Source organism: Rutidosis leptorrhynchoides, chromosome 7, assembly GCF_046630445.1.
Source record: "Rutidosis leptorrhynchoides isolate AG116_Rl617_1_P2 chromosome 7, CSIRO_AGI_Rlap_v1, whole genome shotgun sequence".
NCBI lineage: Eukaryota > Viridiplantae > Streptophyta > Magnoliopsida > Asterales > Asteraceae > Rutidosis > Rutidosis leptorrhynchoides.
The window spans coordinates 41,597,051-41,611,777 of NC_092339.1; the positions used below are offsets into that span (position 1 = coordinate 41,597,051).

The 14,727-nt window shown below is 34.0% G+C and overlaps 1 protein-coding gene across 1 annotated transcript; it reads right to left on the minus strand.

The window, feature by feature from the left end:
* Nucleotides 1-2,429: 2,429 nt before the first annotated feature.
* On the minus strand, nt 2,430-6,112 carry LOC139858001 (uncharacterized). The gene is made up of 6 exons (XM_071846856.1): nt 6,046-6,112; nt 5,906-5,948; nt 5,698-5,778; nt 4,185-4,374; nt 3,721-3,988; nt 2,430-2,676 (listed from the first exon to the last, which is right to left on the minus strand). The coding sequence occupies exons 1-6, from the start codon at nt 6,100-6,102 to the stop codon at nt 2,470-2,472; spliced, it is 846 nt and encodes a 281-aa protein (XP_071702957.1). The 5' UTR covers nt 6,103-6,112; the 3' UTR covers nt 2,430-2,469.
* Between the last annotated feature and the right edge of the window lie 8,615 nt (nt 6,113-14,727).

The window sequence follows — 14,727 nt, forward strand, 5'->3', positions numbered from 1 at the left end:
AAAACATGAAGAAGAAAAAAACGTTCATATTCTTCACGAACAATATTATCTTGAATGTTATTTTTGTCGATCGTTTTCCCGCCTAAATAATAACATTCATCACGAAGTGTCTCTTCTAAATGTTCATATTTCGTGTGATCTTGATGCCGGGAAAAAAAAATTCCAAAAAAAACGAAAAAAAAAAAAATTTGCTTCCCCCCGATTGGTTACTTCTCCATTGATCCTGCCCCTATATATATATATATATATATATATATATATATATATATATATATATATATATATATATATATATATATATATATATATATATATATAGGGGCAGGATCAATGGGGAAGTAACCAATCGGGGGAAGCGGGGGGAAGCAATTTTTTTTTCTTCGTTTTTTTGGAATTTTTTTTTCCGGCATCAAAATCACACGAAAATATGAACATTTAGAAGAGACACTTCGTGATGAATGTTATTATTTAGGCGGAAAAACGATCGACAAAAATAACATTCAAGATAATATTGTTCGTGAAGAATATGAACGTTTTTTTTTTTTTTTCATGTTTTGTGAAGTAAAATTTAGCCCGATTTAGAGTTTAGGGTTTTGGGTTTATTCCATAAATACAAAACACCAAACCCTAAACCCTAAACCCTAAACCCTAAACTCTAAACCGTTCGTGTTAAAAACTCAATTTAAATCCTAAATCTAAACCCTAAATCTAAACCCTAAACCCTAAATTTCTAAACCCTAATATCTAAACCCTATAAATCCTAATATCTAAACCCCAATAGCTAAAACCTCAACATACGCTTGAAAAACACGATAATTGTTATATATTATTTCTTCGAGCGTTTTCCCGCCAAAATAAAAACATTTATCACAAAGTGTCTCTACTAAATGTTCATATTTTCATCCCATCTATAATGTTCGTGAACAAAGTTTTTTCAAAAAACGAAAAAGAAAAAAAAAAATTTGCTTCCCCCGCTTCCCCCGATTGGTTACTTCCCTCTTGATCCTACCACTATATATATATATATATATATATATATATATATATATATATATATATATATATATATATATATATATATATATATATATATATATAGTCACTAATGTTTAATTTTTATCAGTTACATTTGTTGTTATTAATTAACACTAACAATAAGTATGAATGAATCTTAAGTCTACTAGTGTTTTATTCAGGAAAATCTAAAACCACCAGCCAGTACAAAACTTCTACCATTAGATTTTATGTTTGATTGCTACAATTATGTATCAGTTACATAGCATATATAATATGTACTCTAACCTGTTTCAGTACATGAGATTTTGTATTTCTAGCTTGATCTGAGGCCGACCGGATCTTGTTGGGATATCTTACCAAAGGAAAGGACATGTTATTTCTACTAATCAATCAAGGGTGATAAATTAAATATAAACAAGATTGAATTGTAACAAGGAATTTATGATCTTTTGATTAAGTTCTTGACAATTCGAAAAGCTCCATGATGTGTCATTTTAAATTTAACAATTTCTATTCTTTTTGGACTGACGATTATCACACACACACCATTGATGAAGATATATGAGTCGCCCTCGATAGTCTCAAGACAGCCTAATGGTAGAGGCCCTGAACTAGTAGCATACTTTTGAGTGTTCAGGAAAATGATCAAAAACAGTCACAGATAAATCCGATAAGCTGCGTAAATCGAGGATTAGAAAAATATTGGTCTAACATATGGAAGAAACTTAAAAGTACCAAGATTTTGAACAAAGCAAAGATGGTATACATGTTAAAACGACCAAATAGAAGTTTGGAGACTCAATTGACACAAAGGGTAAGGTGTTGGCATATTGGTGGTGAACATAATTACATAAGGGAGGTAAAAGATTCGACCCCCATGAGTTGCAAAAAATATATCCTTTGTGATTACCCACTCATTTCATGGGCCTCGGACGTCTATGCCTTCGAGCCTCACTCGAGAAGGTTTTACCACACGCGATGCCCTTACGGGTTTATCGTGAGGATTTCTCCCGATAGGCGGTAGGACTGTAGATGATACGAATGATCGGGTAGGTGAGTTGCGACAACACGTTCGTACCCCTGTGTCAGTGACTCCTAACTACTGTTCAAAAAAAGGAAGGGCTTTTGTGTATATTATCTTTGAGATTTTATGAATTAGTATTGACTTGTAAATGTCATTGTTTTTGCAAATCTTAATATAACAAAAGACAAAGATGTAGATAGTATAAATGAGATTGCAGAATAGCATATCATCATCAAATTATTGCCTTGTTTCATATGTATATTATCAAAAATTGAGTTAATAAAAAAGAAAAGGATATGTTTGTTGTGCATGAATACATTCAAATAGTTAAACAACATTTTCCTAAGTTCACAAAGCCCATTTACTCTAAGATATTCCCCCCCCCCCCCCCCCCAATATTTGATTCTTCTGTTAGAATAAAAGAAACATTAAACACTGATATTAAATAAATAGAGCTTAAGTACAATTGAAAGAGCCAACTGCAACAAGAAAATTCCAGCCACAATCAGGAACCACCTTTCACCAGCCGTCACTATGTGGTTCCGTAAATTTTGTGCTACAAACAACGCCGACATGACCCCAGCCACACCTGTTATCACCCATCTAAATATCTCCACTGGAATAATAGATAGGCACTGCATTTAACCAAACATAAAGTATATCAAGCCACAAGTTTTTAAGAGTGTAGCTAAAGTTCAATTGATGCACACCGTATGATTTTTGAATGTTTGCTTTTAAAGTGCTATTGCAACGCTAATTAAATCTTTCACTAAACTATAGATGGTTTAACATTTTACATTTACCTCTCAATAATCAGTTTCTTATGGCAACTGCTTACCAGCAAATGGGTCAGTGACTCAGTGTGGCCAACAATGCAGGTTAAAATGGGCTGTCTAGACCCAAAAACATTTTTTGTCCATCTATTGATACTTGTTAAATAATGAGTTAAACACAATAATAATCTAGATTTTTCAAATAAAGCAATTTGAGAGGTTTTATGTGTTAAAAATACATTTCTCGGATATTCTAGTCCAGTTTAACATGCTTCCTCTTCAACATTATTTTTCACGTATACCCATTTGACCTCTAGGGGTATTCATAAGTAAATTGTGTCAAAATTTCCCCCTCTAGTTAAAAAACACATCCGAACACACCGTAAATATCAGTGTAGTAAACGACGTCCGTTGCGACGCCCGTTACGACGTTTTGGTTACCAGCCCGTCTCGACCCCGTCCTGTCGTCTAATAAGTCGGTCAACGGTCAATAGTCGGGTCAAATGCAAGAATGGTCGGGTCACCGCCGGTCAAAAGTCAGAAATTCGGTTAAAATCGGTCAAAAATCAGTCAAATCGATCAAAATTGACATAGTTTTGTTTAGTGTTACATGTTTGTATTATTATTAATGATAATGATAATAGTGATTATAGGTACAAACTGCTCAACAAAGGTTTTTTGGCTTTAAAATATGTGTATATATATTGATATTTATATATATAAAAGTTAATATTAGTCAACGTCCGTCGCGACCCCGTCTCGACGTTTTAAGGTCCCGACAGTCTCGACCCCATTTCACGTCTTTTTCAACCTTGGTAGACATACATGTGTAGACATCATCCAAATTTTTGCACTCAGAAGATATAAAGAAACTTGAAGGGAAAAAAAAAAAAAAAAAAAACTTACCATAGCTGGAATGAAGATAAACAGGGAATATCCGTATAGACAGAACAGCTGGACAAGGGTTGAGGGTGCAGAGAAGTACTTGAGAATTACGTATAAACATAGAGGGACAATAAGGACGTAGCCGTAGAACACACCAGCAGACCAAGTCACCAGATTAATATCATAGTTCCATTCTTTATGCTGTAACTTATGAGCCAAATATGTAGCAAATGTACCAATCGAAGCAGCCACAAATATCAAGGTAGTGCATATCCAGAAAGGTCCATACCTAATAATATTAAGTAATTGGAAATAATGATCAATCTACATCTACATTGCAAAATAAGACATAACGAAGCATAGAAAGATGCAAAGTTTAATAATGTCCAACCACATGTTTTCATGCTTATTTGATAACATGATATTTTCATTAAGGGATAGTCAGTATTATGAACTAACAAATAACCTGTAGATTATGAACTTACAAATCTGGTTTGTTAGCAGTCTTCTCGTTGAAGGTCCCTCCGAACGGAAAGAGAGAATCTTTAATTCTTTCAAGAACATCAGATGTGTCGACATCAAAATAAGGCTGGTAAGCAGCAATAGTGAATATCTTAAACCAACCACCACTTTGCTCTGATTTTGATGAACCAGGTACAGGCTTTGAGAATGTATCTGTGTATATAGGTCAATTTATGTCTTCACGGAGAAAAAGATAATAAAAAAAAAAAGTCATGATATTACCCTAAACTTTAAGGGAACACACTAAAGCCATGATATTAACCTCAAACTTCAAGGAAACATACTAAAGCCCATGATATTACCCTCTGCACACCCATTTGTGACTTTTTGTCGACTAAGTATCTTAAAAGGGTTAAAGCTATATACCCCAAAAATACCATTGTAGGTCATAAACTTTGAAAATGTGTGTTAATGTAAACAAAATGTACCGGTTATCTGATAGACCGGCTACACTAATTATATGTCATTTTTAACCGAAAAGAATACACGTGGTTTGCTCATTTTGCATGTGCAGTTCCTGAGACTAACGGACATTAAAAAAGTCCGTTAAGTCAAATCATTTAAGATTAGTGTTTATAGTTTTTGGTGATGAAGATGAAGATGGCTAAATTGAAGGTGACAAATATCAATTAAATGAAAAGGATGAGAAAAATAAAAAGACAAAAATGTCCATGACTCTATTTTAACGGAAAAAATTAACGCTGTTAACATGCTTAATGTATACTTCATTTATGAGGTCAAACCTTTATATATATGCAGGTAATGACACATAAACAAGTTCATAGCCTACACTAGTATTTTTTTTAGTATATAGCCGACATCGGAACAAAAATGAAAGTATATGACCTATTCTTAGCTTTAACCCAGCTTAAAAAGGGAAAGATAATAACCAAACACCTCCTCCCAGCACGTGTGAAGTCCCTAATTACCATGAATAAAGTTCTTCCCTTGATTGTCAATTTTAATAAAGAGGGAAAAGCAAACCGGCACAATGTAGGATACGCCTTCCCTAACCTACTGGATTCTGCAGCACATAAGAAGGTTTCTATATTTCTCCAAAACCCAAACATGTTCATACTCAACATCCAGTACTATCCTCACTACCCATCTTCCTCCCGAACTCCAGTCACATACGAGTTCACCATGGATTCTAAACCTTTCATTCCATTAAGTTGCACTTAAGAATCTTATAACATAAACCTATGCATTATCCTTAAACTAACCAGATAAAGTTTGAAGTATTCTTAGTTCCTATCTACGGGTAATTGTTACGGCATTGATTAAACATTGTATATTCACATACAATTTTCAATTATTGTTCATTATGTGCATCCGATTGTATTACCAGATTCTAATACATCCTTGCATATCAAAATATCTCAAACCTAAATAGCCAGAAGCCAATTAACACTACCACATTGCACTAATAAATTTAAAAACAAAATTCAGCTACTTCAAAACTTAATAGAAACACACCATCAGCATCACGAGGCGGTCCGGCACCGCCTGCAATCTTTCCTTGAGCTCCAGAAGGAGGAAATGTTTGAAGTGTTGTATCTGCACCAACCAAAATACATACATACATATGTTACAAAACAATTCAACTAAAACGAACAAAAATCACAATTATAAGCAATAATAATATTAACTATAATTAGATATTAGATGTAACGTGTATAATTACCGTTAAATTTAACGGAGACGTGACCTGGAGGATCTGAAACAGCCTGAAAAATTGATAGAAACGTAAAATTAGGGTTTAGATCTAGTATTCAAAAGTTATTAATTTAAGAATTAGATGATAGGAGAAGGATTTAGACTTACAGGAACAGATCCAGAAACATTTTGGTTGTCAATGGGAGTGTAATTTCCGGGCATCATCTTTTCAAAATTCCGGCGAAGAATGAAATCAATTTGGGATTTATGGATGTCTCCGGTACCTGCCGGACTAACAGATCTGTGTTTACTATTGTAGTAGAATTTGCGTATGTATCTATATTTTCTATCTCTATTATTATGACTCTCTCACGTCAACAGCTTAATCTCTCATTCACGGGCCTTCCGGGTCGGGCCTTCCGGGTCAAGAAGTCGGGTCGGTATTTTCTTTCTTGGGCATGCCCGAATCCAAATCAGGAAGAGAGTCGAGACATAAATGGAGGGGGGAAAAATCGGCGCTTCGCTGCGAGATGGCGTATGATTAACGATCGATGGTTTGGATCAGTTGGCGGTTGTTAATTGAACGTTTGAAAATAGAATGAGAAAAGAAGTAAAAAAAAGGTTGTAAAAATGGAAAAAGATTTGGAGAAAAAACTAAATTATCAAAATACCTTGAAATTGGGGGTAACTACACTTTTGTCATGGTGAATAGTGTCTATCTAATCATAATTAGTATTTCCGTCACATATTAATAGTCCAGTATTTTATTTTGAGATGTCTCAAATTAATAGTCCACTTCTATAAATAGAGAAGAATAAGAAGCTTAAATTCTATTATGCCATTAATGTATGTAGACAGGATTAAAGGAGAAAGAAAATGTAAAAGTAAAACTGGAAAGTAAACAGAATGTACAGTACTTTTATGACACTTCCTTAAACTGTGTGTTTTTTGTCTGTAAACTATTAATATGGGACGGAGGGGGTATAAGCTACGGGGTGGCCTCGTGCGGTTAACGATCGATGGTTTTGATCGGTTAGCGGTTGGTTAATTAAATGTATAAAAAAAAAAAAAAGTAAAAAAAGTTGGAAAGAAGGGGGAGAATTTTTTATTTTTTTTTAAATGCCTAATTACCAATATAACCAGAAGTTTGAGGTAATTACACGTTTACCATGGTGAATAGTGCTCATGATGATGTCATCATAATTAATATATATAGATAATACTCATAAGTGTGTATTTTGTCTAGCTGCCTCTTTGGTTGAGATTACTATTTATAATGTATTGGATATCGATTGGGTGGTGATGTCATATTCACATTCATGTCTATTAGTTTTTGTTTATTTATATCCATTCTATTTTATTTTATCCATCCATATCTATATCTAATGGATTAGGTCAATGAATATTCAATAAAATATTAAATTAATTTAACGATGATTTTGAAAATTAAATATAGATTGTAACAAAAGTAAATGTATAATCCTTATGTTCTTTATTTATTACACACGTATAATCTTTTATGTCGATGGTACCTTAAGCAGATATAAGGCTCGTTTCGTAGGTAACGGACGCAGCCATCAGGTTGGTATTGATTGTGATGAGACTTTCAGCCCGATTGTTAAACTGACCACTATTCGGACTGTAACAACCCAAAAATATTTTGAGAAGGCACTAGGAGCACCGCTCCTATGTTCAGGAGCGCCGCTCCTGGACGGGGAAAAGAATGGGTCTTTTAATTAAATTGTATTATGAAGGGCACTTTGGTCTTTTCACATATGATTGTATATAAGCCTTGGATCAGATCTAGATCTCACTTTTCATCTCATCTTTCACCTACACAAACACTCTCATCCACTTTTAGAGAGAAAAACTCATTGAGAGAGAAAGCTCAAATCAAGGAGGAAGAAGCTTGATTCGGGTCAAAGTGCGAGAATTAAAGTTGTTCACCTCGTTATTAGCTACATTTTGATTGTGGTGGTATGTCCTAATCTTGATTCTCCTTACTTTGAATTGTTTGAGGGTTAGGGTTTGAGTTAGTAGTAAACATAAAATCCATTTGTTGGTGATTTGGGGTTTTTCGGTGAGATTGGGTCAAGAGAACCCAATAATGACTAACCTAGGGTTTTGAGGTGATGATTTGGGTTTATGGGTCTTAAAAGGGTAGTAAATCACTAGCACACTTTGTGTCAAAGTGAATGGGTGTTATTTGGGTGGTGGATAACCCAAATGGGTGTGTTGACTTTGAAATGAGTCAAATGAATCTTGGTTGACCTAAGTTGCCTAATGAGTATGAAAATGCACAAACCTCGTGTTAATAAATGTATTAAGACCAAAATTGATTGATATTGGTGATTTAGTGTAATCTTGACGTAGTGTGTGGGTTAATGCTGCAAATGGGTCACATTTGAAATGTCCCGTTCATATTGATTATAAACGTTCCATATTAATTGATTTCGTCGCGAGGTTTTGCCCTCTATATGAGACGTTTTTCAAAGACTGCATTCATTTTTAAAACAACTATAACCTTTATTTTATCGATAAAGGTTTAAAAAGCATTACATATATTATCAAATAATGATAATCTAAAATATACCGTTTACACACGACCATTACATAATGGTTTACAATAAGAATATATTACATCAAAAATAAATTTCTTGAATGCAGTTTTTACATAATATCATACAAGTATGGACTCCAAATCTTGTCCTTATTTTAGTATGCAACAGCGGAAGCTCTTAATAATCACCTGAGAATAAACATGCTTAAAACGTCAACAAAAATGTTGGTGAGTTATAGGTTTAACCTATATATTATCAAATCATAATAATAGACCACAAGATTTCATATTTCAATATACATCCCATACATAGAGATAAAATTCATTCATATGGTGAACACCTGGTAACCGACATTAACAAGATGCATATAAGAATATTCCCTATCATTCCGGGAAATCCTTCGGACATGATAAAACAACATCGAAGTACTAAAGCATCCGGTACTTTGGATGGGGTTCGTAGGCCCAATAGATCTATCTTTAGGATTCGCGTCAATTAGTAGATCGGTTTACTAATTCTTAGGTTACCAAGCAAAAGGGGCATATTCGGCTTCAATCATTCACCCATATAATGTAGTTTCATTTACTTGTGTCTATTTCGTAAAACATTTATAAAACTGCATGTATTCTCATCCCAAAATATTAGATTTTAAAAGTGAGACTATAACTCACTTTCACAGATTTTTACTTCGTCGGGAAGTAAGACTTGGCCACTGGTCGATTCACGAACCTATAACAAATATGTACATATATATCAAAGTATGTTTAAAATATATTTACACAATTTTTAATACATTTTAATGTTTTAAGTTTATTAAGTCAGCTGTCCTCGTTAGTAACCTACAACTAGTTGTCCACAATTAGATGTACAGAAATAAATCGATATATATTATCTTGAATCAATCCACGACCCAGTGTATACACGTCTCAGGCTAGATCACAACTCAAAGTATATATATTTTTGGAATCAACCTCAACCCTGTATAGCTAACTCCAACATTACTGCATATAGAGTGTCTATGGTTGTTCCAAATAATATATATACATGGGTCGATATGATATGTCAAAACATTTGCATACGTGTCTATGGTATCCCAAGATTACATTAGAATACATGTATAATACAATATAAGTTAGCTAGGATATGATTTGTATAGAATTGTTACAATATTTCTCGTAGCTACAACAATCAAAAAATATCCAATCTTGTTTTACCCATAACTTCTTCGTTTTAAATCCGATTTGAGTGAATCAAATTGCTATGGTTTCATATTGAACTCTATTTTATGAATCTAAACAGAAAAAGTATAGGTTTATAGTCAGAAATATAAGTTACAAGTCGTTTTTGTAAGAAGTGGTCATTTCAGTCGAAAGAACGACGTCTTGATGACCATTTTGAAAAATATACTTCCACTTTGAGTTTAACCATGATTTTTGGATATAGTTTCATGTTCATAAGAAAAATCATTTTCCCAGAAGAACAACTTTTAAATCAAAGTTTATCATAGTTTTTAATTAACTAACCCAAAACAGCCCGCGGTGTTACTACGACGGCGTATATTCGGTTTTACGGTGTTTTTCGTGTTTTCTGATTTTAAATCATTAAGTTAGCATATCATATAGATATATAACATGTGTTTAGTTGATTTTAAAAGTCAAGTTATAAGGATTAACTTTTGTTTGCGAACAAGTTTAGAATTAACTAAACTATGTTCTAGTGATTACATGTTCAAAACTTCGAATAAGATAGTTTTATATGTATGAATCGAATGATGTTATGAACATCATTACTACCTCAAGTTTAGTAGGTAAACCTACTGGAAGTGACAAGAAATGATCTAGCTTCAAAGGATCTTGGATGGCTTGAAAGTTCTTGAAGTAGAATCATGACACGAAAACAAGTTCAAGTAAGATTATCACTCGAATTAAGATAGTTATAGTTACAGGAATTGAATTAAAGTTTGTATATGAGTATTACCTTGATTTGGAATGATATATTACTGTAAAAAATAAGGATTTCTTGAGGTTGGATGATCACTTTACAAGATTGGAAGTGAGCTAGTAAACTTGGAAGTATTCTTGATTTTATGAAACTAGAACTTGTAGAATTTATGAAGAACACTTAGAACTTGAAGACGGAACTTGAGAGAGATCAATTAGATGAAGATAATTGAAGAATGAAAGTTTTGTAGGTGTTTTTGGTCGTTGGTATATGGATTAGATATAAAGGATATGTAATTTTGTTTTCATGTAAATAAGTCATGAATGATTACTAATATTTTTGTAATTTTATGAGATATTTCATGCTAGTTGCCAAATGATGGTTCCCACATGTGTTAGGTGACTCACATGGGCTGCTAATAGCTGATCATTGGAGTGTATATACCAATAGTACATACATCTAAAAGCTGTGTATTGTACGAGTACGAATACGGGTGCATACGAGTAGAATTGTTGATGAAACTGAACGAGGATGTAATTGTAAGCATTTTTGTTAAGTAGAAGTATTTTGATAAGTGTCTTGAAGTCTTTCAAAAGTGTATGAATACATATTAAAACACTACATGTATATACATTTTAACTGAGTCGTTAAGTCATCGTTAGTCGTTACATGTAAATGTTGATTTGAAACCTTTAAGTTAACGATCTTGTTAAATGTTGTTAACCCAATGTTTATTATATCTAATGAGATGTTAAATTATTATATTATCATGATATTATGATATATTAATATATCTTAATATGATATATACACATTTAAATGTCGTTACAACGATAATCGTTACATATATGTCTCGTTTCGAAATCCTTAAGTTAGTAGTCTTGTTTTTACATATGTAGTTCATTGTTAATATACATAATGACATGTTTACTTATCATTTATCATGATTAAACATAGTGTATCAATATCTTAATATGATTCATATGTATTTAGTAAGACGTTGTTATAACGATAATCGTTATATATATCGTTTCGAGTTTCTTAAATCAATAAACTCAATTTTTATGTATATAACTCATAGTTAAAATACCTAATGAGATACTTACTTATCATAATATCATGTTAACTATATATATAATCATATATATGTCATCATATAGTTTTTACAAGTTTTAACGTTCGTGAATCACCAGTCAACTTGGGTGGTCAATTGTCTATATGAAACCTATTTCAATTAATCAAGTCTTAACAAGTTTGATTGCTTAACATGTTGAAAACACTTAATCATGTAAATATCAATTTCATTTAATATATATATACATGGAAAAGTTCGGGTCACTACAGTACCTACCCGTTAAATAAATTTCGTCCCGAAATTTTAAGCAGTTGGAGGTGTTGACGTATCTTCTGGAAATAAGTGCGGGTATTTCTTCTTCATCTGATCTTCTCATTCCCAGGTGAACTCGAGTCCTCTACGAGCATTCCATCGAACTTTAACAATTGGTATCTTGTTTTGCTTAAGTCTTTTAACCTCACGATCCATTATTTCTACGGGTTCTTCGACGAATTGAAGTTTTTCATTGATTTGGATTTCGTCTAACGGAATAGTGAGATCTTCTTTAGCAAAACATTTCTTCAAATTTGAGACGTGGAAAGTGTTATGTACAGTCGCGAGTTGTTGTGGTAATTCAAGTCGGTAAGCTACTGGTCCGACACGATCAATAATCTTGAATGGTCCTATATACCTTGGATTTAATTTATTTTGTTTACCAAATCGAACAACGCCTTTCCAAGGTGCAACCTTAAGCATGACCATCTCTCCAATTTCAAATTCTATATCTTTTCTTTTAGTGTCAGCGTAGCTCTTTTGTCGACTTTGGGAGGTTTTCAACCGTTGTTGAATTTGGATGATCTTCTCGGTAGTTTCCTGTATTATCTCCGGACCCGTAATCTGTCTATCCCCCACTTCACTCCAACAAATCGGAGACCTACACTTTCTACCATAAAGTGCTTCAAACGGTGCCATCTCAATGCTTGAATGGTAGCTGTTGTTGTAGGAAAATTCTGCTAATGGTAGATGTCTATCCCAACTGTTTCCGAAATCAATAACACATGCTCGTAGCATTTCTTCAAGCATTTGTATCGTCCTTTCGCTCTGCCCATCAGTTTGTGGATGATAGGCAGTACTCATGTCTAGACGAGTTCCTAATGATTGCTGTAATGTCTGCCAGAATCTTGAAATAAATCTGCCATCCCTATCAGAGATAATAGAGATTGGTATTCCATGTCTGGAGACGACTTCCTTCAAATACAGTCGTGCTAACTTCTCCATCTTGTCATCTTCTCTTATTGGCAGAAAGTGTGCTGATTTGGTGAGACGATCAACTATTACCCAAATAGTATCAAAACCACGTGCAGTCCTTGGCAATTTAGTGATGAAATCCATGGTAATGTTTTCCCATTTCCATTCCGGGATTTCGGGTTGTTGAAGTAGACCTGATGGTTTCTGATGCTCCGCTTTGACCTTAGAACACGTCAAACATTCCCCTACGTATTTAGCAACATCGACTTTCATACCCGGCCACCAAAAATGTTTCTTGAGATCCTTGTACATCTTCCCCGTTCCAGGATGTATTGAGTATCTGGTTTTATGAGCTTCTTTAAGTACCATTTCTCTCATATCTCCAAATTTTGGTACCTAAATCCTTCCAGCCCTATACCGGGTTCCGTCTTCTCGAATATTAAGATGCTTCTCCGATCCTTTGGGTATTTCATCTTTTAAGTTTCCCTCTTTTAAAACTCCTTGTTGCGCCTCCTTTATTTGAGTAGTAAGATTAGTATGAATCATTATATTCATAGATTTTACACGAATGGGTTCTCTGTCCTTTCTGCTCAAGGCGTCGGCTACCACATTTGCCTTCCCTGGATGGTAACGAATCTCAAAGTCGTAATCATTCAACAATTCAATCCACCTGCGCTGCCTCATGTTCAATTGTTTCTGATTAAATATGTGTTGAAGACTTTTGTGGTCGGTATATATAATACTTTTGACCCCATATAAGTAGTGCCTCCAAGTCTTTAATGCAAAAATAACCGTGCCTAATTCCAAATCATGCGTCATATAATTCTGTTCGTGAATCTTCAATTGTCTAGACGCATAAGCAATTACTTTCGTTCGTTGCATTAATACACAACCGATACCTTGCTTTGAGGCGTCACAATATATCACAAAATCATCATTCCCTTCAGGTAATGACAATATAGGTGTCGTAGTTAACTTTTTCTTTAACAATTGAAATGCTTTTTCTTGTTCATCTTTCCATTCAAATTTCTTTCCTTTATGCGTTAATGCAGTTAAGGGTTTTACTATTCTGGAAAAGTCTTGGATGAACCTTCTGTAGTAACTAGCTAGTCCTAAAAACTGGCGTATGTGTTTCGGAGTTTTCGGGGTTTTCCACTTTTTAACGGTTTCAGTCTTTGCTGGATCCACCTGAATACCTTCTTTGTTCACTATGTGACCGAGGAATTGAACTTCTTCCAACCAAAATGCACACTTTGAAAACTTAGCGTACAGTTTTTCTTTTCTCAGCAACTCTAGCACTTTTCTCAAATGTTCTTCGTGCTCTTGATCATTCTTCGAGTAAATAAGTATGTCATCGATGAAAACAATGACAAACTTGTCAAGATATGGCCCACACACTAGGTTCATGAGGTCCATGAACACAGCTGGTGCGTTAGTCAATCCAAACGGCATAACCATAAACTCGTAATGACCGTAACGCGTCCTAAAAGCAGTCTTTGGAATATCATCCTCCTTCACCCGCATTTGATGATATCCAGAACGTAGATCGATCTTCAAATAAACAGACGAGCCTTGTAGTTGATCAAATAAGTCGTCGATTCTCGGTAGTGGGTAGCGGTTCTTGATGGTAAGTTTGTTCAACTCTCGAATCACATTTTTGTAACAAACGGCATCTGCTCTTACCTTCTTCAACCAGTCCATGCCAATTATTACATCAAAACTCCCTAACTCGACTGGTATTAAATCAATCTTAAACGTTTCATCACCCAGTTTAATTTCTCTATCCCGACATATATTATCTACTGAAATTAATTTACCATTTGCTAATTCAAGTAAAAATTTATTATCCAAAGGCATCAATGGGCAACTTAATTTAGCACAAAATTCTCTACTCATATAGCTTCTATCCGCACCTGAATCAAATAAAACATAAGCAGATTTATCGTCAATAAGAAACGTACCCGTAACAAGCTCCGGGTCTTCCTGTGCTTCTGCCGCATTAATATTGAAAACTCTTCCACGGCCCTGCCCATTAGTATTCCCCTG